Here is a 27,567-nt window from a genome sequence, read left to right on the forward strand (position 1 = left end):
GAGGTAGCCGCACCCCCTTCACCAGTCAGGACTCTGCAGCAGAACACAGGACAGGACCGGACCTCCTGGCTCCTCAAACCCAGTCCCCATCCTGTACTTATTGGGGGGCAGGGGGGGGCCTCATTTGGCACCTCTTCCTCCCCTCCCCCCACACAACCCTCGCTGCCAGAGCCTCCTCTTGGCAACTCAGCTAACACTCCCCTTTCAGCTCCTGCTCCACCGTCTGCAGAGAGGGCAGCCTCGGGCTGTGGCCCCAGCCTGTGGAGAGGGCCACCCAGGGCAGGGCAGATGAGCCCAGGAGAGGTGAGGGGCAGAGAACAGCAGTGGGGGCTGAGAAAGTTGCATGATCCTCCCCCGCCAGGGGGTGCAGCCACCCCTGGGCTCAGCCATGCTCTCGTCAGCAATGCTGCTGGAGGGGCCATGTCGGCACCAGCAGTTAGTGTCGAGCGCTGGCTGGGGTCTGCCCAGCTTCGAAACAGGCCAGGCTGAAGCAGCTCCCCAGAAGCCATCGGGGAGACAGAGCACCCACAGCAGCAAAGGCAGCCGACGCCCGCCCCAGGAGATGATCGCGTGGGGCTGGGCTGGTGCAGCCAGTGAGGGGAACCCATGTGGCATCACCCAGCCTTTGAAGATCAGCCCAGGATTGCTGTGCAGTGCCTGGGAAGCCGTGTGGCTCAGTAGGGCTGCCAGTGCTGGACTACGGGCTGGCGACTCCTGGCTACCAGCAAGCGATCGCCTTTGGCAGTTGCTCAGCCCAGTAGCTGGACCCTCCTTCCCAACCGGGAATGAGTTTGTCTCCCCCACCTGCTATGGGGGAGGGGGTTACCTATATTATGTCAGAGCATTTAAAATCAATAAATAGGAAAGCAAGCAGGTGGTGATGTCATGAATGCACAGCCTGCTACAGAGATGGGGCAGGGCTCGAGGGCAGATTCTCACCCCCGCCCACCCCAGCTCCACTCTGCCACAGGGGGACGGGATACCCGCAAGGCGCTAGATACATCTCCTGCCTCTACAACAGCCCTGCGGAGAGTCTTCAGACCCCGACCCTCGACAGCGCCTCCCTACAAACGTCCCCTGCGTGCGGAGTGGGATCTTTGCAGGAGAGACAATCAAAGCAGGCTGGAGTCATGGGTTTATTTAGAATAAGTTACAGACACACAGCGTGGAGTTATCACATTGGTGGAAAAGTCATTAAAACAGTAATTCATGCCAAGCCCCTTGCGCGGAGCGAGGGAGACGGCCTGCCAGCAGCGGGGGACTGAAGGGAGCAGCTGGGGGGCATGGGCTCGACCCCCTGGGCTGCGTTTCGAGAAGGGTAGCCACTCTGCCCAGAGCTCAGGCCATGGCCTCCGTTGGAGGTTCTGCTCCCCGCCGTGGCTGCATGGCTCATGGTTGTAGTGGAGGGTTCCTGGCCCTCAGATTGCAAGTGCCATGTCCACTCCCCACGATGTGGTTGAGCACAGGGCCGGGCAAGGCTCTCAGCATTCACACATGGTGCGTGGCAGGAGGCTGGAAGTTCCTAGGTAGGGCGGTAAACCACCATAGTTTGCACAGGTCATTAAAAAGCTTCATTAAGGGGATGCACATCAGAGGGGTCCAGGCTGGGTCAGGAGTCTTCAAAATCCACCCCGGTCGGTGCCTTCTTACTGGAAGAGAACTGGGGTTTGCCAACTTTCTAATTTCTGAAAACCAGACCCTCCACCCCCGAATCCTGACTCTTCCCCAAGGCCCCACCCCTTGCCCAGCCTCTTCCTCTGAAATCCCACCTCTTTCCCCGAGGCCCTGCCCCCCACTCGCTCCTCTCTCCCCCCACCCCTTTTAGCTCAATCTTCTCCACCTTCCTCCTCCACCAGCTGGGCTCCCTCTGCTCTGGGGCTGGGATGGGAGCTGCAGCCCGCTGGAGCTGGAGCCTGCCCGTGATGCAGGTAGGAAGGAGGTGGCCACAGCTGAGAAGGAGCTGGTGCAGGTTGATGACCCAGCGCCTCCTGCCCCGCCATGGTGACCGGACTTTGGGTGTCCGTCAGATGTATTGACCGGACACCTGGCCACACTAAAGAGAACAGAGGAAGGGGTTGAGTCGCTGGCTGCGGTACTTGACACGCAAACTCAGAGGGCCACATTGGCAGCTCTGCAGCTGCCAGCCGTCGTACAAACCCTTCCTGGTCGAGTCTGCCCAGGCTGGCTCCAGGTGGCCATCGCAGGTCACTGGGCCGCGGGCAGTGACCCGGGGCTGCGGCTCAAAGGCTGGGAGAGGAGCAGATGCTGGAGGAATTACCTTTTGAATCCCGGGTTAATGAGAGACTCTCCTGGGACTCGTCTCTTGGCTGTCATGGCTGAGCCGCCTCCCCTGTTCTTCCTGGGACTCAGGTCTGCTCAGAAAGGATGAGAGCCTCTGGTCAAAGTGCTGCTGAGGCCGGGCCAGGGTGAAACCTTGTGTGGGGACATTAGGCTGCGTTTACTCAGCCTGGGAGCCACAGAGAACCACGGGGTCTGTCTGTGGCTAGCAGCCTCTATAAAGCCATTACCGGCAAGCCACCAGGGCCATGCCAAGTGGGTGCTTTTGGGCAGAAGGGTCCCAGTTCCATCCTTGCTGCTGTTGCCGCGTGCCAGGTTGCCCCACTGAGCGGCAGAGGCTCCAGGTTTAAGGTGGTGCTTAGAGAGGGACCCGCTCCTAGTGAGCTGTGCTGGAGTGGCACTGGCTTAAGAGCAAAGTCCAACGAAAGGGCAGGATGTTTCAGCGCTCGGCAACGTGCCCACTGTGAATCCAGTCGGAGGGACACTAGAGCACCTGCTGGCCAGCAGGTGCTATTGGTGGAGGGTCTCAGACACACCCCAGGGCTGAGTTACTGTCGCCATCGGAAGCGAATTCTCGATTCCCTGACTTTCAGTGACTATCCGTGAACCCCAACGTTGCATTAACGTGGGGCTGGGGGGGGGGGGGTGCATTTAAATCCATGGTGCACAGGGGAGTTCTGGAGAGCGAATGGATCCAGCAGCAAGAAACCTTATGTGGGACAAACTGCAAGCAAGGCAGCAAAACCCTGGCAACCATCCCTTCCCTACCTGGGATCAACAGCCTTTGGCTCTGGAGCAGGTTCTTCTCTGGACTGCATGAAGCAGCAGCATCCTCTGCAGCTAAGAGAAGGAGACAGATGACGTCTGGTCAAGGTTTGCCCCCGGTGCAGCGTACACAGCCCTGTGCTCCCAGACCAGCTGCTGCGTGCAGCGGTCAGCACCACCCGGGGGGAGGCGCAGAGCAAATGGGAGAAGAGCCAAGTGCACATGGGCTTAGAGTGATGCTTGCACAGCTGGACTTGAAAATACCATGCTCCCCCCGAGCAGCGTTCTCCTCCTAGTGCCTCCCCCATAACCCTGCCCTGCACCCCGCAGTGGGTCACCATCAAACTCCCAGGGCAGGGACCGCTGTGCCAAAAAGGTCCGTTTGCACTCTGTCATCTCCAGCTGGGCGGTTACATTCACACTCGGCCACCACCAGGTTTTCTAGGCTGTCTCCTCACATCCACCTGCCCCAACAGCCTGCAAACAGCCGCAGGCCTTTACTCTTCTGTAGCCAGCAGACTCCAGCTAGAAACCAGTCCAACTATGGCTTCTCACCAGCCTTTCACACTTCCAATCGCTGCATCCCCGCAGAGCAACAGCCCTGAGGGCTGGGCCCCCTTCCATGACTGTATGTGGGAGAGGCAAGGGGGGATGCAAGTTACCCCAGACTCAGAGGAGGGCAGCACAACCCCATCAGCACCTCCCCCCCCCCCCCCAAGTTGGCTCTGTACCCCAGTGTGCTCGCCACACACAGGCTGGCCCAGTCACAGCTTGGTTTTCCAAGTGCAGGTAAAACATCTTCCTCCGTTGTAGGTGGCCAAGGTGCAGCCACCTCCAAGCACCAGCTTCCCACATGCCCTGAGAGCCATAATGAGGAATCTGCCCTTGCCCAGCCAGGAGGGGCTGCCCTGAATTACAGCGGTGGGCAGCAGATGGCAAGATAATGGCAGCTGAAATCAATGTTCCCCTCCCCTGACTCCAAAAAATGTCCACACGTGCACACGGTACCTTCAAGACGTTTCTCCAGGCTGCTGACACACCCCACTAAGCCAAACATCAACGCCTGCAACTGGTTCCTAGCTTCAGAGCAGGGTAGCTTGAATAGGTCAAAAGTCAAGCTCCAGGTACCTTCCTTCAGCTGCAGGGTGGCTTTGCTGTCATGTACTGTCAAGGCAGCAGCTCTGTGCTCAAAGGCTTCTCTGTGCAAGGAAGAGATTGGCGTGAGACAAGGGTTTCCAGACCCACCAAAACGAGCCCCGATTGTTCGTTCCCCGGCGGAAGATCTCACCTTAGAGCTCACCTGAACTTTGTACTGTAATCTTCAGAAGGACACATCCCACTCTGGGCCTTCTGAAAGAGAGAGACCCCCAGAGGAAGGCTTAGCCGCCAGTGACAGATACAAGGGGCCTAATCCCGCTCCGCCATGTGCAGCCCCTTACACCAGCGAGCACGGGTGCAAAGCACATTCTGATTTTACAACCACTCTCTACTGGTGGAAGCAGCCATACGAGGTGCAGGCCAAAGGCAAATCAGGCCCTAGAGTCATGGATTGGCATTGAGCTATTTCACAGCGACTCCATCACACCCGCCTCTTCATCGCAGAGGGGAGGACTCCTTCCTCCCACCGAACGAGATCATTAGTGACCAAATGACTGCTGGATGACCTCGCAGAGAGCAAGCACCCCTCTGGGGTGCATGGAGCATGTAGTTACAGCTACCCGCACTGCTACAAATGCGGGCCTTGTTTCTAAGTTGAATTTGTCTGGTTTTAATTTCCAGCCGCTGGTTCTTGTAGTTCCTTCTCCACTACACTGCAGAGCACTTCAGTACCTGGTTTTTTCTCCCCTGTTAAGGTACTTATACATAGGTTTGGAAAGAGTTAATGTTTATGGATATCAGAAAACACTGATTTCTGCACATACACACACAAACAGATGAAAAATTTCCACTTATAATAATCAAAAAACTTAGAGATAGGCAAAGTAAGAAAAATGCCACCCGAGAACTTATTAGAAGTTGATTGAAGGAAATTTACTTTGTACATTTTGACATGTGATGCTGACAATGTGTTTTCTAATTGTTATATAGCTTTAACTTTTTAAATCTCAACATCAACTGTCATTTAATTATTGTCTGACCCACACTAATTTCCCACAACTGTAAAAATTTAAATACATGAAAACATTAATTTTTTTTTAAAAGTTAACATTGATATTAGCCCTCAAAATTATAAAAAATAAAAATTGAATTCTGCCAAGTGAACTTTTACAGCCACAATAAATATCAATTATTGTTCCTAACAGCTTGGATAACAACCTCTGAAAGTTATAATTAGAAACATTGGTTCTCATACGATCATTTTTTCCTGATTTTCTCTGCTTATGTTTTTAAAGGAGCCAAACTGTTGCTTTTTAATCCATGTTTTTAAAACATTGCTCTCCTAAAATGTATATATAAAGTTTAACACCCCCCTGGGCCACCCCACATTTGCAGGTCCCCTTTAAGTTGACTTGATGTGCGTGGTACCCATTGTGACTGGCATCAGCCACCCAAGGTTGGAACCTGCACAATTGTTACCTACATGTCCTTCCAGCTTCTCCAGGGTGAAATCAGTACTCCACACCTCAGATGCATTGGTTACACTGGGGAAACAAGATGGGATGAAGTTAAAGGGACCTTATAAAGGTGACATCTAGCTCATTAAAAAAAAAATGGTTGAAATAGTTTGGGGCCCCATGCCAGCTGTGGTTTTTACAATCACAGTGTCCTGTGTTTAAGAATTGTTTTACTCTCTCCTTTTACCCTGGGGAAGACCGGCCCAAACAGGGGAAAGTGACTTACCTGCTGGGAACTGACTATACCAGGGAACCAGAGAACTGTAGAAAGAACAGGAGTACTTCTGGCACCTTAGAGACTAACCAATTTATTTGAGCATGAGCTTTCGTGAGCTACAGCTCACTTCATCGAAGCTTCCCTCCATTCATCGAAGTGAGCTGTAGCTCACAAAAGCTTATGCTCAAATAAATGTGTTAGTCTCTAAGGTGCCAAAAGTCCTCCTGTTCTTTTTGCGGATACAGACTAACACGGCTGCTACTCTGAGAACTGTAGGACACAAAGAAAGAAGCTATTTCTCTAACCTCTTTCAGATACAGCTGTGGGTGTGAGTTGTAACAAGAGCATGTCGAACATTCAGACAGAAATGCACTTTTGAGGTGGCATCCCTTTAATACAAAAAGCAGAACAGTTCACATCAAGAGAGCTGTATTCTCATTCCTCACTGGTCCCTTTAAAAACCCCTGGCATCGGCAGGGCAAAGAATCATAGAATATCAGGGTTGGAAGGGACCTCAGGAGGTCATCTAGTCCAACCCCCTGCTCAAAGCAGGACCAATCCCCAATTTTTGCCCCAGATCCCTAAATGGCCCCCTCAGGGATTTAACTCACAACCCTGGGTTTAGCAGGCCAATGCTCAAACCACTGAGCTGTCCCTCCCCCCTAAATCAAGCCCAAAGGCAAGTTAGGTCCCCTTTAATGATTCCCTTTGTGCTGCTAGGTGGAGGGGAAACTGAGATCCGGGCCCTGGGATTCGTTTTTTAAAAAGGGGAGCACAGATTTAGATACCAAGTTTACACAGATCTGGCAATTCCGAGACTCCCACCTCGGGTTAGTGTCTTAGCGGGAAAGAAACTCTTCTCTTGCGCGATTTGCCACGGATGCAATGAGATCATGCGGGAGAAACGGACACGGACGGACCCACATCTCCACTGTCCCAAGGGAACCCCGCAAAGAGGGAAAAGGCGGCGGAAATACCGGAGCACCTGATCGGCTGGGGCCACCCGAGGCGCCACTCACGCGGGGAAGCCCGTGGCAGGTCTGGAAACGGGGCTTTGCACCAGCCCGGCCCGGGCCGTCCCTGGAACTGCAAACGCTGCAGGCCCCGCGTGCTGCGTCCGGGGGGCAGTAACCGGCTCCCGGCCGGGAGAGGGGCCCACGCCGCAGCCAGGGGCCCTGGGTTTGCGGGTCGAGCCCCGCAGGAAGCAGGAACCCGCCCCCTCCCCCGCCCCTCGAAGCCGGTTACCCACCCCGGGAGGCGGAGCAGCCGCGGTTCACGGGGCCGGATGCGTGCAAACCGCACGGGCAGAGATCGCACGGGGGGGGGGGGTAATTGCCCCAGGCGCTGGGGGGTGGGGGCAAGTCCTGCAGCAGGCAGGGAGACAGCCCCCCCGCAGAGCTGGGATGCGATCGCAGGGGCCTGAGCCCCGCCTGAGCCCCCTGGCCTGGCGGGGGGGGGCCTGACTCCTTGCAGCCTCGCGCCCCCCCGGGGTACCTGGGGCGGGGCAGGGGGGGGTTAATGCCCCGCACTTACTAGATATTGAAGCCGCCGCTCTCCTGCGCGCCGCAGTAGCACAGATACTGGCGATCCCCGAGCCCCAGGGCGTAAAAGGGCCCCGCCGGCTCGGCCATGCCTGGGTGGGGGACCCAGGGCGTGGGCAGCTCGGCCCTAGCGGGGCTGGGGCCGCTCCCCAGGCCAGAGGCTGGGGCAGGAAGGGGAGGGGCGAGCGCGTCTCTTTCAACCTCCCCGCCCAGCTTAAAGGGGACGCGGCGAGGCGGGCCGGGGGCGCTACGAGCCCCAGGGGGCGCAGGCAGGTTCCCGCTCTTCGTGCCGAATGGAAACAGGTGTCGCTCTGGATTGAACCAGGGTTTGCCAGGACGTGCTTAATCTGAGCCCGCAGGAGCTCAGCTGGCTTCAAGGAGACAAGATGCCGCTGGGGCACCGGCCCGGCTGCGCAGAGCCAGGGCGCAGAGAGCCTAGGCCAGCCAGGCAGCGGGGCTGGGGAGAGATTTCGATGTTTTGCCTCCCCCCGTGTCTGATCCCTCCGGAGTGAGGGTCTGTGACCCAGGCCGCAGAGCAAACAGGGGGCGGCGACCCAGCTTGAACCGAAGAGCCGCGCCTGGAGCTGGCCCAGCCTCATGCTGCGGGGACTGGGCCCAGAGGGGACACACCAGGCTCTGGCCGGGGGGTTACACAATTAGTAACACAAGAAAGACACTTGTTGTTCAGGTTACAGGCTCCTGTCCTGATTCTCTCCTGCCTGCGAAGCTGTGTGAAGCTATTTCCACCAGTGCAAAGAGAAGCATAACACCAGTCACCTGGCACATGCTGGGTGCACCTGCCAACCCAAGGTGCAGGGCGTCCATTTCATCTTTGTCTGAGTGAACAGATAGACATGGGTGCCAAGGAGAGATTTCACCTCTCCCTGCTAGTGCAGGGAATGGTCACACAATCCTATTCACACACCCCTTTTCTCCCCCCCACCCACACCAGGGTGCAGAAACAAAACAAACCAGGATCACTAGTTCCAAATGAGAGTTTCTCATTCAAAAGATAAGCGGCCTGCCGGTCTCTGCCTTTTCCCTTCTCACCAGCAAGCACTAAATCACCTGCACAGGGCAACAGACACATCTCACAGCTGGCACATGGGAGAAAATCATTTAATCCCTGACCCTGCATGGGCACAAGCATCTGGATGTGCAGCTCCGACTGCAGGACTGGGGCCTTTGTTCGCTCTCTTTGTCAGTGATCTAAAATTCTTTCCTGCTTTCAGTGGGAAGGTTGACTTTTATAGCAGGAAATATTGGATTCCTCTTTATACATTATTTCCTTCATGTATATTTCCATCTGCAGGCGAGAGTTGGTTTACAGTGGTTTTGTGCCCATTGTTACAGGGGTATTCCCCTTTAAATGTGGCATGACAACAAAGCAACTGACAACCACAGTAACTAACTGGAGTAGCTAAGGGCCTTCCCTCCCCAGGCAGGGCTTCCCTTTGATTGGCGGCATGGGACATCAATCTTCTGCGATCTGAAAGGCCCCTCTCCCCCGGAATGCCACAGTCCATGAGATGTGTACACACACTGACACTAGGGCATTGGCTGCAGGGAGCCAGGCTGAAAGGAGCAAGGAGCAGGCAAGGCACTCGGAAAAACTTAACCCGATGCAAACTCCTGGGTTTGCACTTTCCCTTTCCTGGTTGTGACTCTGTGACTGCTGCTTCCTGACCCTCCTAGTGCTAAAGAGAGAAACAGCTGGGGGAAGGGGCAGGGGAAAGAACAGACCTGGGGGCAAGTGGCTGTGGGGTTGCTGAACCTCCGCTTGGTGTTTCCTACCCAACGGAGGTGCCAGGGCAGGTTTATCTTTTCCTTTGGAGACTGCAGTGAGCTGGAGCAAGATCTGGAAGAAAGGAGTTGGGAGTGACCGCTCTCTTGGCCATGTTTGCTCCCATGTCTTTTCCAAGGAGGCAGATCACTGGAATTCCTGGTAGCAGTTCTGTCCTTTCAGCCACCTGCCTGGATGAATCTTTGCAGCTGCCTGACTAGACATCTCTGGTGGCTCCTGTAGATACTGGCAGGCGGAAGGGAGGAGGCTTCTTGGGAAGTTTGCTCCTGGTCTGTCCTACTGAGGACGCTGCTGAGATGTGCAGCCCCTTCCCTCTGCTGCTTTCCCCAGACCCCCAGCAGGTGTTGCAGGCTGTCCAAGGCCTAGTGGCTGATCTTCACAAGGACAAAGAAGGCATGCTGGAGGTTTTCTTGGGAGATGCTGAGTGCGAAGAGTATCTGGGGGCTCTTTGTAGACTCCTGGCTTCTCCCGAAGTGAGGTGAGTGAGTGTGGGACTATTCCCCATGTACGGCGTAGTGGGGATACCCGTGTGACATGGTGTGCTTATCTATGACTCCCCTGCTCTCTCACACCATCCACTTCTATGGCGGCTGCTTCTAACTAGAGATGGACCCAGACTGGACCCTCCTAGTCTGGCACAGCCAGATCCACCCTGCCTCATTCCATGCGGTCTATGAATAGATGCATTGACTGAGGCAGGGCAGTTCAGATGCCCTGACCGAGGGACCATCCAGTGCATGACACAATGGTCTTTGGCTCTGTGGGGTTTAGATTAGATGACCCTTGTGGTCCCTTCTAACCCTATGGTTCTATGATTCTCTCCGGCATGTGATGGGAATTCATTGTTTTATCATTTTCCTTTAAAAAATAAAACAGGAAAATTCCACCCACAAAAAGTCCATAAAGGGATGAAGGTGGCAGAGTGAAGCACTAAAACATCAGGAAATGCCGAGGATCAGTTTGTCCCGGTGACTTTAACTCTGCCCCTGCTGTGTCTACATTCCAGTTCAGTCTTTAACCAGATGGGCCCATACTATTTTCGACAGGCCCTCTGCCTCATTCAGCTCATGAGATTGCTTTAAATCCAGGGGACTTTAAAGATAATACAGTTGGGCTCTGTTTATTGACCTGCTGGGGTTTGCTACGTTTTCAAGCTCCTCTCTGCGACCACTAACAGACTTTTCCACCCCCCCCCCCCCCGCACATGACAGTTGCCAGTCTCACCTACTCCAGGAGCTGGGGCTTTAAGAAGAAAACACTAATCATCGTTACCAGCAGCATGGGGTCCATGGTGAATAAGGCAGGGGGACTGGCTCTCCACAGACGTGTGTAGTTACTGGAGTGTAAATTTAGAGTAAACCCACAGACCCGCCAGTGTGTGGAGAGCATGTTGGTTCTTGCACTGGGCGGGACAGAGGATGTGGAGTGGAAGACACAGGGGTGAGCGGTTAAACAGAGGACATTGAACCGTTGCCCTGTTCACTGAGCACAGTCAAGCCTACGCTTGAGCCCCTCACCCAAAGCCCATAGGAATCAAAGGAAAGTTTCCCCTTGATCTCCCTGAGCTTTGGATCAGCCCCTAAATGAAGCCTAGGATCTGGGCCTCACTCTCCTGTGCTCTAATCCCCAGACCCTGTGTCCTACAGAGACTGGACAATGGGCAGCTCCCGCTCTGGTGTTTGCTCTTGCAGGGTTGTTGCCAACACCCTTAACAGGCCCTGGGAAGATAAATGGCTCCCATTAGGGTTAGGCTGTTACAGCCGGTGCACAGCTACAAAGGAAGGCAAAGAGGCTCTGAGCTTGGCAGGCACTGTTCCCGGGTGTGGCGCTGCCATTCAAACCGAGAGGGGATCAGACCCCAGCCACTTGGTTAGGGCTGGGCCTCTCGGAGCCACGGCCTGGCCTGAGTTTCAGTCTCCAGGCAGTTGCGATGGCAAAGCCCCAAACAGCTGTCGAACCCTAGTCTCCCTTGCGCCCCGCTGCTCAGTTGTTTGGCGCAGCTGCTGCCCTTGCAGGGTGGCACCCTCAGCGCCTGGCTCTGCACTAGCTGGATTCTCCCTGAGCTTTCTGCTCTGTTCTTCCCAGCCGGGCTGGAAACGCCCTCAGCTCCCCCTCCCCACGGCTGATCACTGCCAGTCAGGTAACAGCATTAAACCTAGCGGCCTTCACCTTCCTGGAGGCTGCTGCCGGCCATTTCCGCAGAGGCCAGGCCAGCCACGGGACAGACAGAATAATGACTCCAGGCTGGAGGCATGGGAATGCTGGGCACCATGCTGGCACTGAGGCTAATGAGCTCTGATCTCCGTGCCTGGCCCTGCAGCAGCCTGTGTGGGAGCTGGAGCGCAGCGGGGCCATATCCCATTGGGCTCTTGCAGCGCACCCAGGTACCACGTGGGGCAGCACCTCAGCACCCCACGTGGGGCAATCTGCCCCATGTACCAGGTGGCTTAGGCAGCGACAAAATAGCTACTTTCTAACCCATCGCCGGCTCCAATGCAGCCCTGGCGTGAGCAGGGGCAGCTCCCCCTGAAGACAGTGTGGGTTACACCCGCTTACAACAGAGCTCAACTTGGCCCCATATGGGTTTTATTCATGCAAAAATCAAACTGTTTTGAGGCTAAAATCCCCATGCGATTCTGGGCATTATTCACCCCTGAGCTGTGTCCTCCCCATCCCTGTTCTGAGCGCACTGCTGGGGCGTAACAAACAAGGAGCCCAGCTCCTGCCTGTCTTTACAGTGAAAGGGGGATGTTTTCCCAAACGGGCCAGTCCATCACGCTGCACAATACAGGCCTAGTGTGCGGTAAAAATGTCACTCACTCCGGAGTGCTGTCACTATGCCGACTTGACCTCCAGCATCGACACGGCTAGGTCGACTGAAGCCCCCGTAGTGTAGACAAGCCTACGCACCCTGCCCAGGTCGGTGCCCAGAGGTGGCTCTGCCTGCAGAGCGGGGGCTGCACTCACCGCACTGGGGCACTGCCGTACTGCAGGAGTGCCTGGTAGGCACCTGGTAAGAATTTGCACCAATCCTCCACAGATCCTGCCCTCCAAGAAGGTGCCCCGCTCTCCCGAACATGGGTCTTTCTCATGATCTCCAGTGCTTAGTATTATTTATGTACAGTATTTGTATTGCGGTAGCACTAGGACCCCCACTCATGGATCAAGACCCCCCCAGTGCTAGGTGCTGTACAGACCCAGAAGACAGACAGGCTCTGCCCCACAGTTCGGCCAGTCTAAGTAAGCTGTCTCTGCCTCCCAAGGAGGGTCCAGAAATGGTCAGGTACTGAAAAGTCACAGGTAGAAGAATTTCATTGCTCTTCCTCCTTCCCTTCCTGTCACTGCCTGTCTCCTTCCTCCACCCTGTTTGGACGGGCTGCCCTATAATTTATACAATCTGCAGACTCCTGCCGGCTGGGATCCTTCAGGATAAGTGGGCAGCTGAGATGGGTATATGGTTCTGATGGGCTTCCTGTCCCCCTCCTGCCTTCCCTGCTAGGAGTCACCGTGTGAGGGTAACAAGCTTCATTTGTGCTGGGGCTCTGCCCTGGCACCTCTTTTCGTGCTGGCATGCCGCCCTGGCACCGCTGCTGTCAGGGGCATTTCATGAGGCATGCAATTCTACGCTTGCATGCCGGGCGTGAGCTCATCTGTATGGCGCACGTGAGGGTAGGCTGTGCAGAGGGTGCCATGTTGAGCTAGGAATGGTCTCGTTCTTGCTGAATCCCTGGCACCTCTTTCCTGTAGTTTCGGGAACCCATCAGCCTGCTGCAGAAGGTCTAAAGTTCAGGAGCAAGCCATGGTAACGGCTGTAACTCAGCGTGGGGGAGCCCGGCATTCAGCACTGCACCACGACTGTACCCTCCAGGCTGGGTTTCCCTGCCCTACTCCACAGCAGCCAGCATCAACCGGTCACTCAGCGCTTCCTGCCAGCACCCCACTCCAGCGAAAGTGAATGGGAATTGCAGGTGTTCAGCACCACCCAGGGCACCCTGCAGGATCAGGCCCTAGCTGCCCTTCTCTCTCCTCCGCCCTGATTTTGAGCTGCGTTGCTCAGTTTCAGTCCAGTTCTTCTGCAGCCCACACACACACACACACACACACGCACACTCACACTCCCTAGGAACCTGGTGCTGTCGCCTTTCATCACCACCTGGCGCTTCTGCCTCTAGTCCTAACTCCACAAGGCCCAGCTAAGGAATGCAACCAAAATACGCCGGATTTACCACTTCGGGGACATTGGGAACTGTAGCTAGAGGGGGCTGCTGGGGCCTAACGCCCCCAGTGCCGGCTGGCAGCGCAGGGCTCCGGTGGGGCTGAGTTGGCTGAACGCGGTATAACACGCACACACGTTCCTCAAATATGCCAATTTGCTTAAAAGCCTCCAACCAGATCAAATAAAACCCAAACCTGCAAACCCAAGTCGCTGCGCTGGGGGCAGGCTGCAGCTTGCAACTGGAGACTCTGCTCCAGGCTCGCAGCACCCCTGGCTCTCTGCCAGGTGCGTGGGACAGGAAACAGCCCCAAGACCTGACTGGCTCTCTCCTGTACCAGGCTGTGCAGCAACGTCGCCTACATCCTGGGCACCATCGCCGAGAATGAGAGCGGGGCGGCACGCCTGGTGGCACTGGCAGGGGGTGGCTCGGGCTCCGAGGGTCTCCTGGATAGCCTGAGCGCCATGCTGACCTGGGACGACCCAGAGGCTGTGATGAATGCGGCAGGCACCCTGGGGTCCCTGGTAAGGAACGCTCTTTCCCTAGGCAGCAGGTGTATCCCAGGGGGCTCCAAGGTTTGTGTAGGTGGAACCCCTCCCTGGAGCATCCCATTGCATGAGGCTCCCGTCCATTAACAGTCCCATGCCCAGCCCATTCAGGGATTCAGCTGGCTGAGATTAGTGCAGGCAGCCCCTCCTCCCAGAGCAGCTGGACTGGCTAAGGCCTCACCTGTGCCAGCCACCTCTACTTTAATGCCCATGGGGCATGGGCTGCACCAGCCTGCAGGGAACAGGGCTGGCTTTTGCAATCCCACCACTGGCTTGTAGAGCAGCCTGAGCTCCAGGAGACAAGGCAGGGGCAGCATCTTGGCACTCAGAGAGGGAGAGCCGTGAGGGGCAGTCATACAGCCTGGTGCACAGGATTCACTTCCCTCCTGCTTTCACAAAACCCAGCTCTTACACGGCGCTTCTCATCTGTAGATCTCAAAGTGCTTTACGCAGGAGGTCAGGATCATTCTCCCCATTGTACAAGAGGGGAAACTGAGACACAGATCAAGGAAGTGACTTGCCCAAGGTCACAGTTTGTGGCAGAGTCAGGAGTAGAACCTAGGTCCCCCAAGCCCTAGCCTAGTGCTTTATCCATTAGGCTATGACAGCTGCAGTAGGGAAGGGAAGGCTGTGCCCCAGATAACCTCCCCCCCACCCCCCGCACCCACCTCCTGAGTGCACACACCCCGACCTGCCATTTGTGGCTATCAGGTATTCCCCTGATTCCCATCTTTTCAACCATTTTCTCCCCGAGGCGGAAACAGGTCCCAGCCGGCAATGGCTGCTACAAGCCCAGAAAGCTGACGAGATTGTTGAGAAGCTCAGAGGGCTGCTGGGCTCAGCTGATGAAGGCACGGCAAGCAACGCTGCCCTGGGGCTGGCCCGAATCGCTGGCTCTCAGGAGGGCCGCGTGAAACTGCTGGGCCACCCTCGCTCCCAGCACCTCCTGAGACAGCTGATCGCCTCCCTGAGAGCAGAGGAAGCAGGTGGGTTGGGATGAGCCAGGGCTCGGTGCCTGGGGTGGAGGTAGGGGTTGGGAGGGCTCATGGGGGACCAGAAAGGGGGTGGAGAAAGGATCAATGAGAACATAGCAGATTATATGAGGGAGGGATAGCTCCGTGGTTTGAGCATTGGCCTGCTAAACCCACAGTTGTGAGTTCAATCCTTGAGGGGGCAATTTAGGGATCTGGGGCAAAAATTGGGGATTGGCCCTGCTTTTGAGCAGGGGGTTGGACTAGATGACCTCCTGAGGTGCCTTCCAACCTTGATAGTCTATAGTATGGATGGGCCAAAGCAGGGGAGCGTCATGGAGGAAAGGGGACAATCTACAGACAAGGAGAAGATCTCTCCTGCACTTAGGATGGAAGAATCCAATGCACCGCTACAGACTAGGGACCGAATGGCTAGGCAGCAGTTCTGCGGAAAAGGACCTAGGGGTGACAGTGGACGAGAAGCTGGATATGAGTCAACAGTGTGCCCTTGTTGCCAAGAAGGCCAATGGCATTTTGAGGTGTATAAGTAGGGGCATTGCCAGCAGATCGAGGGACGTGATCGTTCCCCTCTATTCGACACTGGTGAGGCCTCATCTGGAGTACTGTGTCCAGTTTTGGGCCCCACACTACAAGAAGGATGTGGATAAATTGGAGAGAGTCCAGCGAAGGGCAACAAAAATGATTAGGGGTCTAGAGCACATGACTTATGAAGAGAGGCTGAGGGAGCTGTGATTGTTTAGTCTGCGGAAGAGAAGAATGAGGGGGGATTTGATAGCTGCTTTCAACTACCTGAAAGGGGGTTCCAAAGAGGATGGCTCTAGACTGTTCTCAATGGTAGCAGATGACAGAACGAGGAGTAATGGTCTCAAGTTGCAATGGGGGAGGTTTAGATTGGATATTAGGAAAAACTTTTTCACTAAGAGGGTGGTGAAACACTGGAATGCGTTACCTAGGGAGGTGGTAGAATCTCCTTCCTTAGAGGTTTTTAAGGTCAGGCTTGACAAAGCCCTGGCTGGGATGATTTAACTGGGAATTGGTCCTGCTTCGAGCAGGGGGTTGGACTAGATGACCTTCTGGGGTCCCTTCCAACCCTGATATTCTATGATTCTATGATTCTCGTTCTCTCTATCACCACCTGTCCCATCTGTCTGTAGCACTATCTGAGGGTCTGTCTGTTTGGGGTCTCTGGGATCTGCCTGGCTGAGATACAGTTTTTCAGAATAGGTTTTAAAGGCTCCAACTCCTCAAAACCCCCAAGACAGCCGGAAACCAGAAGTCTGAGCTGCTCACTCCAGGCTCAGGCGCACCTCTCTGCACGGGTTGGTCCCTGCCCATGCAGAAGCAGAAAGCAGTTGCCCCATGGCAACATTTCCCCATCTCGGGTCCCTCGGGCCCAGGGATTTGTAAGGGGAGGAGTGAGAAGTGGCCGGGGCTGGAGAAGCAGCGGGTCCACCCTGCAGTTGACTGAGACCTGGGCAGGAAGTTAATGCCAGAGCCTAGAAAGTATCTTCTGCAGCAGACCTAGACGGTTGCCCTGCCCCTGACAGCGGTGTTGGCTCCATGCTGAAGGGGAAGTGGTAAAATCCCCCTAATACAGCAACCCCCTGTAATATGGGGGGCTTTGTCTGTTTGCACCCCCTTGTGGTGAGAGGGGGCGCTACACCAACCTGGTTTGTCCCTGTCACCACCACTAATTTGAAGTGAGCTGTAGCTCACGAAAGCTTATGCTCAAATAAATTTGTTAGTCTCTAAGGTGCCACAAGTCCTCCTGTTCTTTTCACTAGTTTGGCGTTTGTCAAGTCTTTGTTATGACTTGGTCAGGTCCTCAGCAGTCTCTGTCCCCTTCAGGATGGCCGGGAGTCAGAAGTTCCTTGGCTCTAGCAGGGCTAATCAGCCCATGGTCTCCTAGGTTTAAGACCGTCTCCTCCAAAAGCCCCTGGCTGGAGTAGGTAGGGGAACCCAGGCCCAGAACTCCAGGCCACACCCCCATCACCAGTGGCATAAGCAGCCAGTTCTCAACCAGGCAACCTGTAGGGGACCCCCAACCATGCAGAGCAGAACTGTCCTGCCCCCGCCCCCCACGGTCCTGGGGGCCGCATGAGAGCCCAGCACTTCTGAGCCTCTGGCTCCTGACGAGTTTCTTCCTGCTGGGATTCCAGGCTGCAGCATGAACGCTGCCTTCGCGCTGGGGCGCCTGTGTGACACGGACCTCGGCCTGCGGCAGCTCTTTGCCCTCCCTGAAGTCCCCAGCATGGTAAGAGGAGAGGCAAGCGGGGTTGGCGGAGGGGAGACCTGCTCCCCCAGCATCCGGGGAGGGGAGGGGGGATTGTCAAGAATGCTGGGGGGCCAGGAGCAGGCCCAGAGTCCCTATCCCAAGCCCTGTCCATGGTAGAAACAACACAGAGATGCCACCACAGCAGCAAGGGGTACGGTTGACACCTGTCCGTCACACCGATAGCAGCCACCTCTGCTCTGCGCAGTACAGACCCAGCATCTCGCAGGGAAGAGCAGCAGCTAGGGTTGCCCGGCCTCCGGTTTTCGACTGGAACGCCTGGTCGAAAAGGGACCCTGGCGGCTCCAGTCGGCCGTTGAAAGTCCAGCTGCGGGGGCCCAGGGCTAAGGCAGGCTCCCTGCCTGCCCTAGCTCCGTGCGGCTCCCAGAAGTGGCCACCAGGTCCTTGCAGCCCCTAGGCACATGGGCGGCCAGGGAGACTCCGCGTGCTGCCCTTGCCCCTAGTGCCAGCTCCGCAGCTCCCATTGGCCAGGAACTGCGACCAATGGGAGCTGCGGGGACAGCACCTGCAGGCTCGAGGGCAGCGCGCGGAGCCTCCCTGGCCGCCCATGCACCATGGGGCTGCAGGGATCTGGCTGGCACTTCCTGGGAGCCGCGATAAGCGGTTCCGGAACCCCACACCCCAAACCCCCTCCCACATCCAACTCCGTCCCAGCCCAGAGTCCCCTCCTGCACCCCAACCCCCTGGCGGAGCCCTCACCCCGCAGGTCCCAAGACCCCAACCTCCTGCCCCAGACCTGAGCCCCCTCCTGCACCCCACATCCCACATCTCTGGCCCCACCCCAGAGCCTGCACCCCCAGCCGGAGCCCTTACCCCCACCCCCGCCCCAACCCCCTGCCCCAGCCTGGTGAAAGTGAGTGAGGGTGGGGGAGAGGGAGCAACGGAGGAAGGAGGGATGGAGCGAGCGGGGGTGGGGGCCTCAGAGAAGGGGCAGGTGAAGGGGCAGGGCCTCGGGGAAGGGGCGGGGCAGGGGTGTTTGGTTTTGTGCGATTAGAAAGTTGGCAACCCTAGCAGCAGCAGGGGATGGACTTGGAGTCTCAGGGATCCTCCCCTCTGCAGCCCTTCAGAGCTGCTCCTTAAATCAACCAGAAGGGGCCCCAGAGAGTAACAGGGCATTCAGTGTCCCTCCCAAATCCACAGCCCCAGCTCTGCACCAGACTTGGCTCCCCCAGCAGCACCAGGCTGGTCTGCAGCCAGTATAACAATAACCCCTGCTTGACCCCAGTGCCCTTCCCTGGAGGATTTCAGAGCACTTCACAGGCATTCCTTAGCCCCACAACTCCTGGTGAGGTGGGGCAGTATCATTAGCCCCGTTTTACAGCTGGGGAAACTGAGGCACAGAGCAGGGGAGTGCTGCACCCAAGGTCACCCAGAGAGTCAGTGTCAGAGCTCAGGATGCCCAGCCCCTGTTCTAACCACTGGACAACTCGGCCTATACAACACATGCACTGAAAGGGGGATTGTTTTCAACAAGAAGATTTGGGAGGGTTTCCCCATGTGGCCCCAGAGGCTCTGCATGGGGCATTTCCAGCTCACACACATTCAGCAGGGACAGTGCGGGTGCCACTTATCCTGAAAGTAAGGGCCCAGGCCCAGTGTCCATGGCCGTGGCCCTTGTCCTGAGAAAGCAGGATGCAGAGCGGTTACAGGGTTCTACCCCCAGGGCACAGCACAGGGGCCTGGAAATGGGACCCTCTCCCCTCTGAACTGCTGGGAAGCCCCCAGGTCAGTAGTGGTTCCCCTCATGCCCTTGCCCTTTGGTCATGCATTGGGTGGGGGGAAGTGGAGATGCGCCTCCACCCCCAAAACTGCTGAGGAAACCGGCTTTGCTGGCTGGCAGTCTCCGGCCGGACTGCGTGAGGTTAGCTAGCACCCCGCTTCCGGGCCGGCTCCGGCTGGGCACAGCAGCAGAGTATCAAGGAGGCAGGTTGCCCTGCAGCTTCCTGCTCGGGGCACAAACAAACAGCACCTTCCCCAACACTCATTTTCAGTGGCAGCCTGGGTTTGTTCTGGGCACTGCTCCACCCTGGCCCGGCCCAGCCCCCCTGGACATTAGGAGACGACGAGGCAGCCAGTAATGGCGTGTCACCGCGTCAAGCCGTGCTCACGCTGTCCAGCTGGACAACCACTGGGAACCCAACGCAGGGGCAGCCATGGGAAGGGGCTGGCGCTGCCCCCAGCAGCCGCTGCCCGAGGACCAGGCACTAGGTGAGGCGTTTCCTTTCCAGATCCATGCCCTGGTGTCCATGATGGCCAGCGCGGAGGCAGGAGGGAGCCGGAACGCCTGCTTTGCTCTCAGCTGCCTGGCTGCCAACAAGGAGGGGCATGACCACGTGCTGCAGAGCCCTGCCTTCCCCCGGGCTCTGGATACGCTGGGGAACCTGCTTTGCGCCGAGGAGCAGGAGTCCTCCTGGTTTGCTGCCATGTGGGTGACGCTTCCCCGCACACTGTAAGGGGTGCCCAGGAGAGCAGGGCGGAGGGACGTCTGAACTCATCACTTAGAAATGGCAGGGGCAGGACAAAGCTATGGCGTAGAGCTCACAACAGGGCACTGGGAGCGCCTGACGCAGAGCTCACAACAGGGCACTGGGAGTGGATGACGCAGAGCTCACAAGAGGGCACTGGGAGTGCCTGGCACAGAGCTCACACACATCAGCCAACGGGAGCCCATGACACAGGACTCACACAAGCAAGGCCATGGGAGCTGATTTCAGCGCACCATGGCCCAGGCACTGGGAGGCTGGAATCCAGCTGGTGGATGGGAGCATCGCTCAGCCCTCACTCACCCATCGCTTATGTGAGCCTCCCCCATTTCATCCACCGGAGCCTGCAGCGCCTCCCTGAGTGACCTGTGGGCGCAGGGTGAATGGTCCTTCTCCATTCTGGTTTATTCTTTGGCTCGGCCCATAGCTGAGCCCTCTCTCTTCGCTTGTCCACCAGATCTATGGGGCTGGCCCCCGCCCCCCGCTGGACACGACCCATAACAGGAGCCATTCATGTTTTCTAGGACCATGCATGTGCTCGCCAGCCAGCCCAAGGGGGTGATGAAACTAAGAGAGCACCCAGAGCTGGAACACCTCCTGCAGGTACACTGCTACCAGCCGATAGGGGGCAGCGGCTCAGGCTGGGCCACATTCTGACCTTAGCGATAAAATCAAGAGCACCAGTTTCAGATCTCAGCACTGTCACTATTTTGACTTGGCTCCAGATTTACACCGGGGAAACAGAGATCAGAATCATGTCCCTGGAGTCACTTCAGATTTACACCAAGGTCAGATCTGTCCCACTGTATCATCAAACAATTCTTAATATGAATCGCTTGTTTACCAGAGTACCCTGAATGTGCTAGGTGCTGTCCAAACACAAACAATACTGCCCCTCCCCCATGCCAGCCTACAGCCCCCTTGAACTCCCCTCCAAGCTCTATTCCTTCAGTCAAGTCCAGGAAGTTTGGGGGGGGGGGGCGGTCAAACATTTTCCATCAAAACTCTTTTTTGACAGAAAATTGGGTTTTCTACTAAACAAAATTGTCTCGTAAGAAGTGGCTCCTTTTCCTGGAGAATTCTGATTTTTTATTAAGAAACCTAAAATATTTTTATTTGGAAAGACTGTCACAAGGCCTGATGGGACTTGCAGTTCAGTTGCCTCACATTTCTATTCTCCTCAATGGGCTGGACTCCCTGCCTGCACTGCATCTCCCATAATGCCCCTCAGCAAGGGACTCCCATAATGCATCACCCCCTTCCAAGTAGGGGACCTTGTTGCATTATGGGAGATGTAGTCCGATCAATGGGCTCAGCCTGTAAAGGAGAATGAAAGTATGAGGTTCCTGAAGTATAACGCCCATGAGGCAATACTGCATCATTTCCAAATCAAAATATTTTGGTATTGAAATTTCTGTTAAAAAAAAAATTTCTATGGAAACCTTCCATTTTGTGTCCAGCTCTACTTGTGCGTTACTGTCCACACTGGTGCAAGGTGCTGCCCGTATCAGTGAAGGCAGCATTTTCTCTCCACAGGAAGTGGCTGCCTCAGAGACAGCAGGACAAGAGCTGCTAGAGGAAGTGACTGGCACCCTGGCCAAGCTCCGGCGCCTCCCGAAACCCCCACCCCCGGAAGCCAAAGTTCTGGATTCTGGTTCCATCCAGGTGGCCTGGGAAAGTTTCAGGCCTCAGAGCAGCCTTGAGGTCAATTACAGGTGATAGCATGAGAGTCCAGCATCCTCTAGGAATGCACTGAGCAGAGCGGGGTGACTTAGACCTTGGGTGCAGGGATAAAAAGTGTAATGGGAAGGAGGGGAGCTCACCATGACCCTAGGGCTGTCCTCTACACAACCCCCTAGAGACAAGACCTGTTGTCAGGTGTGGCTCTGTAGATCTAGGGTAACTTATTCTGCCGGGTCTATGGGCCTGATCTGGCGCTTCCATTGGGTTTACACTAGTACGACTTCAATGGAGTGATGCTTGGTGTGACTTGTTGCCCCCCCCCCCTTTAAGATGCCACCTGATGTGCTGAGATACCACTGAGCCCTCCTGTTCTGCCAGCCTGGGCCCCCTTTAACCTGTCTTGTTGAGCCAGGCTCTTAAGCCTCCTCTAGCACCCACACAGGAAGGGCCACCCCCAACTGCAGAATGACGCAGACACTGAGATCAGCTCTGGGAAGAATCAGCTTACGGGACTTGCCCCAACACTCAGGTGTCCACCTCTCTTGGAGTGCAGAACCAAAGGTATATTATGAAATCCGCCTCCTCCCTCAATGTGGAGGAAGGTATGCACAGCCTCTTACCTGCCCCCCCCCCATTATGAATTGCATAAACTGGGTTTCAGAATAAACAGAAAACAAGTTTATTAACTAGAAAGAGTAGCTATTAAGTGAGTATAAGAGATAACAAACAGAGCAAAGAAGATTACTGAGCAAATAAAATCAAAACATGCAAATTAAGCTTGATTCACTAAAGAAACAGGTTACAGAATGTAATTTCTCCCCCTAAATGTTGAATTAGGCAGGATGCAGAGTTTCTGTAGCTCAGAGTTCCAGTCATTTCTTCTTACAGACTGGCCCCCGTCTCAGTCTGGACTCTCCCGTGCCCTTCCCTTCAGGTTAGGTCCTTTGTTCCTCCAGATACTTTCAGCAGTCCTCCTTCATAGGGGGAGGGATAGCTCAGTGGTTTGAGCATTGGCCTGCTAATCCCAGGGTTATGAGTTCATAACCATTTAGGGATCTGGGGCAAAAATTGGGGATTGGTCCTGCTTTGAGCAGGGGGTTGGACTAGATGACCTCCTGAGGTCTCTTCCAACCCTGATATTCTATGATTCTTGGGTAAGCGATGGAGGAGTGTGTCATTTGCCTTTCTCCTCACCCTTAAATAAGATTTACATAAGGCAGGAATCCTTTATTTCCCAAACTTGACCCACCTTCCCTTTTAGTGGAAAGTTACAAGAAGACCAAGACAATGTTTTGGATCAGGTGACAAGACCACCTGACCTAGTAGTGTCACAGTTACGTCCCAGGCCGCCTCCCAGGAGGGAGAGAGATTAGTATCTTCAATCTTGTTTCTTCCAGATGGCTCATCAAATCTGATGGCCAGTCATCTGGTGGGCGTCTTCCTAATACACACCCAGTTGTAATTGTTACATAGTCCATATTCCTAACTTTAGATGCAGAAATGATACATGCATACAAATTCAGTAAATCGTAACCTTTCCAATGATATCTTACATGAGTCATCTTGCATGAGGTATATCTCAGTTATGTCACATCCATATCATAAGCATATTTTCACAAAGAATATGGAGTGTAATGTCACACTTGGGTTATACAACTGAATGTGACCCCCTGACTCCATGGTCTCCAGTGGGGTGCAAGTTGTACCACTTTGCCTCCTGCGCTATTTACAACCCATTTACACTGAAAGCCTGGTTCTCCTCTCACTGACCTCAGCAGAGTTACTCCTGATTTACACCCATGCCAGTGAGACCAGAACCATGTCCCTGCCGTCACTGTCCACTCCCGTTCCCATCACGGTTGATTGTGGCCCACTGCCATATAGGATGGATCCTTTGTGCCAGATCTGGCTCTCGGTCACACTGGTATAAATCCAGAGTAACTCTCTGAAGCCCATAGAGCTACCCCGACCGGTGTGGCTAAGAGCAGAATCTGGCCCTCTGTCTGCTGGGCTAGCATGTCTTTGGGTCTAGCCTTGGCTGACCTGAGAAGACACCACGTTCACTTCTGCTGAGTGGTTCTGTGATCTCCCGCTGTGTCTGCAGGCTCTACGATGGGGATGCCCTGCTGTACCGGGGGCCAGCGCTCAGCTATGCCTTTGCAGGCAGCGTGCCACGCCAGGAATACCACTTTCAGCTCTGCCTTGAGGCGAGGGGCGACCGGGGGCCGTACAGCGATGCTACGGTGCTGCCCAGAGAAGAGCCAGTGCCCAGTTGCCCCTTGGACTTCCACGTGACAGGTCGCACGGCCACCCAGTTAAAATTGAGCTGGGCCCCTCCGGCCGAGCCCAACGGCCCCATCAAACACTACACAGTGTACAGGGGGGAGGCCCTGGTGGGCTCCACCCCAGAACTCAGCTGTGTTGTGGGAGGCTTGGCCCCTTCCACGAGCTACCGGCTCAGTGTCTGTGCATGCACCAGCAAAGTCCAGGGAGGGAAGGCCACCCTGCTCACCAAGACCATGTCCCTGAGGGGCCATGCCCCGGAGGGGTTAACCCTTCTAGTGCTGGGGCGCAGTGAGATCTTTGTGACATGGGACGTGCCCAAAGCGCCCCTGGGACGCTTCTTTAACTATGAGCTGTGCCTGAATGGGGAAGTGGTGTACCTGGGCACGGCGCGCTCCTACATGGCCCGCAGGCTCAGGGCCAACACGGCCTACACCTGCACCGTCAGTGCCCTCACCAGCGCGGGTCGCTGTGTCAGCCGGCCAGTCACCAAACGCACGCCCAGGGATGAGTACAGCGATGTCAGCAGGTGAGATCTCGCTGTCACAGCCACATGGTGCCCCTTGGGCGGGCCCCCGTTATCCCCAACACTGTCACCCCGAAAACACCCCCGCCTTGGCTAGACCCCCCACCACCCTGGTGCCCTTTTACCTCTCTTGGCATCGCCACCACCACCCCCCTCGGCCCCTCTACCCTACTCAGCACTACAACTATGACCCTGCCCCTGCCTGTGCCAAGACCCGGCCCTACCCGGCCATGTTCACCGCAGCCTCCACAGTGACACCCCATCACACTGTGACACCCCCTCTGCCCCTCTTTCCTACACCCAAACTTGGCTTGCCCGCCAGCCAAGCTGAGCCCACACCTTTCCAGAGCTGGTCCGTCTAGACTGAAGCGAAGTTCTCCAGCACTGTTCCCTGAGCCTGGATTTAAAGGAGTTCTTGTGTGTTGCCTGCTCCCTCAGGTGCCATCATCCCTCCCCAGGGAGTGGGCAGCCTGCCACAGCCTCCGCTCCCAGCGAGACTCCGGAATTCCCTCAGGAGCCAGGAAGAGGCAGAGGCAACGCAGGGGAGTCTTTCAAACCTTCCCCTGCCAGGCCCCCGAGAGCCCCTCTCCTGCTGAGCAGAAGGGCCAGTAAACCCTGGGAGATTAAGAGCAGTGCAAAACCCGCTGCCACGCCCAGGTACGGCTTGGGGCTGGGCAGCTACTGCAGGTGCTCTGGCTGGGATCTCTTCCATGGGGACCAGCAGGTGGGAACCAGGGGAGGAGATGGGGCAGACGAGAGACATGAGGGGATCCTCTGAGCATCACCAAGAGGGCACAGACCACGGGAGCCTGCTGCCAGTTCCAGGGTCAGAGCTGAAGCATGGCTGGAGGATCACACCCCATGCCCCCCATCAGCACCTGTGCCCCCTTCGCTCTGCCCTTACATGCCCCTGGGGTTAGTTGCATCTCTGTCCCCGTCCCACCTGAGGTGGTTTTACAGCCTGGCGCTAAGAGAGCTACCATGCTTCCTCCCCCAGGAGAGACCCTTCCCTGTCCTGCTCCAGACAGCCAAGCCAGGAGACTCGAGCTGCCGGCCCCTCCAAGGTGGGTACGGGCAGCACCCCCCGCATCCCTCCACACACACACACACACAGTGGGAACAGGTCAGGCCAGGAACCTGAGACCCCACAGGCCTGATGCAACGCTGGAAGCAGCAGGGGTGGGGGCTTGGCTCAGGTGCCCGGTGGGGAAGGGGACTTTGGGGCATAAGCAGCTGGTGTCTGACACTTGTCCATTAACCATCCCCGGGGTTCTGCTCCATCCTCCAAAGCCCTGGCCCCGAGACCCAAGGCCAGTTCAGGGACATGCCCAGCCAGGAAGGCCCGCTCAGCACAGACAGCGTAAGACTTGCTGGTGCCAGGGCAGAGAGACGAGAGTCCTGGGGCAGCTTGGCTTCTTGTCATGGGGGGACCGTTCTGGCTGCTGGCCAGCTGCCAGAGGCCTAGTTCAGCCAGGCCTCACTGAGAGACACGAGCACACAGCCATGCAGGATTCGGGTCCCAGGGAAACCAGTGCATGCTCAGCCCCTGGGGCGAGACGCCGCTCTCTCCTGATGCCTACAGTGACTGCTGTGGGGTCACTGCTGAATCCCCCAGGGCCAGGGAGCGGAGTGAGACCTTTCCTAGCTCCGTTGTGTAAACAGGGTGAACAGAAAACCCCCACTCGACACGCCAACCCCTCCTTTGTGCCTCCCTTCTCACCAGGCTGCCCCACTTCCCAGGGACGCTGGGCACCCAAAGCAGCAGGCGCCGGATGCAAAGAGCCTCCCCAGGCAAACTGCACTTCAGCCCAGCGGGGAGAACAGCTCAGCCAAACCTGGGGCGCCGAGCAGACCGCTCTTCCCAGAGGTGCCAGCAATATCTGGCCAGGTGCAGGGGGCACCCCCCCATGTGTGTATGTGTGTGCATGCAACCCTCTGTGTGTATCCCTGTGCACCAGTGGGCATCTGCATGCATTGCTGTGCGTGTGTGTGTGTTTGTGTGTGTGCTCTTCTCTGGGCATGCATGCAGGGGTGGGCAACATTGCCCCTTTTTCAACCCAAGCAGCTAGTCAACGTGTGGGGGCCTGGGCCTGTTCCCGGGGAGCAGAAATTGGTGCCAGGTGGGTATTTCTCTGATGAACGGTGACAAGGAAGGCACCAGGCCCTGCTTCTCCAGACACAGGAGGAACCCAGAACAAAAGGAGCAGTGTCTTAGCAGCCTCTTTAGCCACCAGACCCTAAAGCTCTCGCTCTCTCTCTCCAGGTCACCCTGTGCTTACCAGCTGCTGCTTGGCCTCCCTCCTCTTTGCCTCTGCCCTGCTCTCTGTTCTGCCTCTTCACAGTTTCTGGGTGTTCAGCCTTCCTTCACACAAAGACAGCCAGCCCCCCCGCCCCTCACTTAGCCAAACTCCTGGGCAGGGCGTATCCCCCTCTTCTCCTGGGTGGGGGCTTCAGGTCAGCTCAACCGGTGCGTCACCCCCCATCTCCGAGAGATCAATGTAGTCACCAGGACCTCTCAGCGTAACACTGAGTACATGTGCATCCCTGTGCGTGTGTGTGTACAATGTGTGTATACAGGCGAGTGGTGTGCATGCGTATGGGTGCATCCCCGTGGGTGGTGGGTGCGTGTGTGTACAATGTGTCTGTATAGGCGAATGGTGTGCATGTGTGTGGGTGCATCCCTGTGCGTGTGTGGGTGCGTGTGTACAATGTGTGTGTACAGGCGAGTGGTGTGCATGCGTATAGGTGCATCCCCGTGGGTGGTGGGTGCGTGTGTGTACAATATGTGTGTACAGGCGAGTGGGGTGCATGTGTGTGGGTGCATCCCCGTGCGTGGTGGGTGCGTGTGTACAATGTGTGTATACAGGCGAGTGGGGTGCATGTGTGTGGGTGCATCCCCGTGGGTGGTGGGTGCGTGTGTGTACAATGTGTGTGTACAGGTGAGTGGTGTGCATGCGTGTGGGTGCATCCCTGTGCGTGTGTGAGTGCGTGTGTGTACAATGTGTGTATACAGGCGAGTGGGGTGCATGCGTGTGTGCACATCCCTGTGCATATTTGACTGTGAGTGTCTGTGCAGGTGACCTAGGGAAAAGCCACAAGAGCACTAGTGACATTAGCTGACAGCGAGTGGCACAGAAATAACTCCTCCCCACAGCCCCCTTGCCATGCAGGGAGGGGCTGGAGTTCAGTGTCTCCCTCCCCTGAGAAATGGGCTCACGCTTCCCAGGCTGCTGGAGCTACTGACACTGGTTACTGAGCGAGCCCAGCCCGGAGGGACCGCGGGCCAGTCTGCTGCGAGAGGTCGG

At 56.3% G+C, this 27,567-nt stretch overlaps 2 protein-coding genes across 3 annotated transcripts; one reads left to right on the top strand and one right to left on the bottom strand.

The window, feature by feature from the left end:
• Positions 1 to 1,103: 1,103 nt before the first annotated feature.
• Positions 1,104 to 7,631, bottom strand: PAXX (PAXX non-homologous end joining factor). 2 transcript variants are annotated; one of them, XM_074974136.1, is made up of 7 exons: positions 7,429 to 7,631; positions 5,645 to 5,705; positions 4,364 to 4,413; positions 4,072 to 4,262; positions 3,067 to 3,138; positions 2,279 to 2,433; positions 1,104 to 1,649 (listed from the first exon to the last, which is right to left on the bottom strand). In XM_074974136.1, exons 1-6 carry the CDS (start codon positions 7,524 to 7,526, stop codon positions 2,294 to 2,296), a joined length of 612 nt encoding a protein of 203 aa, XP_074830237.1. In that variant the 5' UTR covers positions 7,527 to 7,631; the 3' UTR covers positions 1,104 to 1,649; positions 2,279 to 2,293. The 2 variants fall into 2 exon arrangements, with proteins under 2 accessions (XP_074830237.1, XP_074830235.1); XM_074974134.1 differs by having other exon boundaries at positions 2,279 to 2,372; positions 7,429 to 7,628.
• A 1,535-nt stretch (positions 7,632 to 9,166) lies between these two features.
• On the top strand, positions 9,167 to 26,756 carry LOC142000051 (uncharacterized). The gene is made up of 11 exons (XM_074974075.1): positions 9,167 to 9,718; positions 13,795 to 13,978; positions 14,757 to 14,988; positions 17,154 to 17,248; positions 19,516 to 19,712; positions 20,295 to 20,373; positions 21,307 to 21,485; positions 23,558 to 24,265; positions 24,701 to 24,919; positions 25,260 to 25,326; positions 25,986 to 26,756. Exons 1-11 carry the CDS (start codon positions 9,537 to 9,539, stop codon positions 26,406 to 26,408), a joined length of 2,565 nt encoding a protein of 854 aa, XP_074830176.1. The 5' UTR covers positions 9,167 to 9,536; the 3' UTR covers positions 26,409 to 26,756.
• The last annotated feature ends 811 nt before the right edge of the window (positions 26,757 to 27,567 follow it).

This window comes from Natator depressus, chromosome 16 (assembly GCF_965152275.1).
Source record: "Natator depressus isolate rNatDep1 chromosome 16, rNatDep2.hap1, whole genome shotgun sequence".
Classification (NCBI taxonomy): domain Eukaryota; kingdom Metazoa; phylum Chordata; order Testudines; family Cheloniidae; genus Natator; species Natator depressus.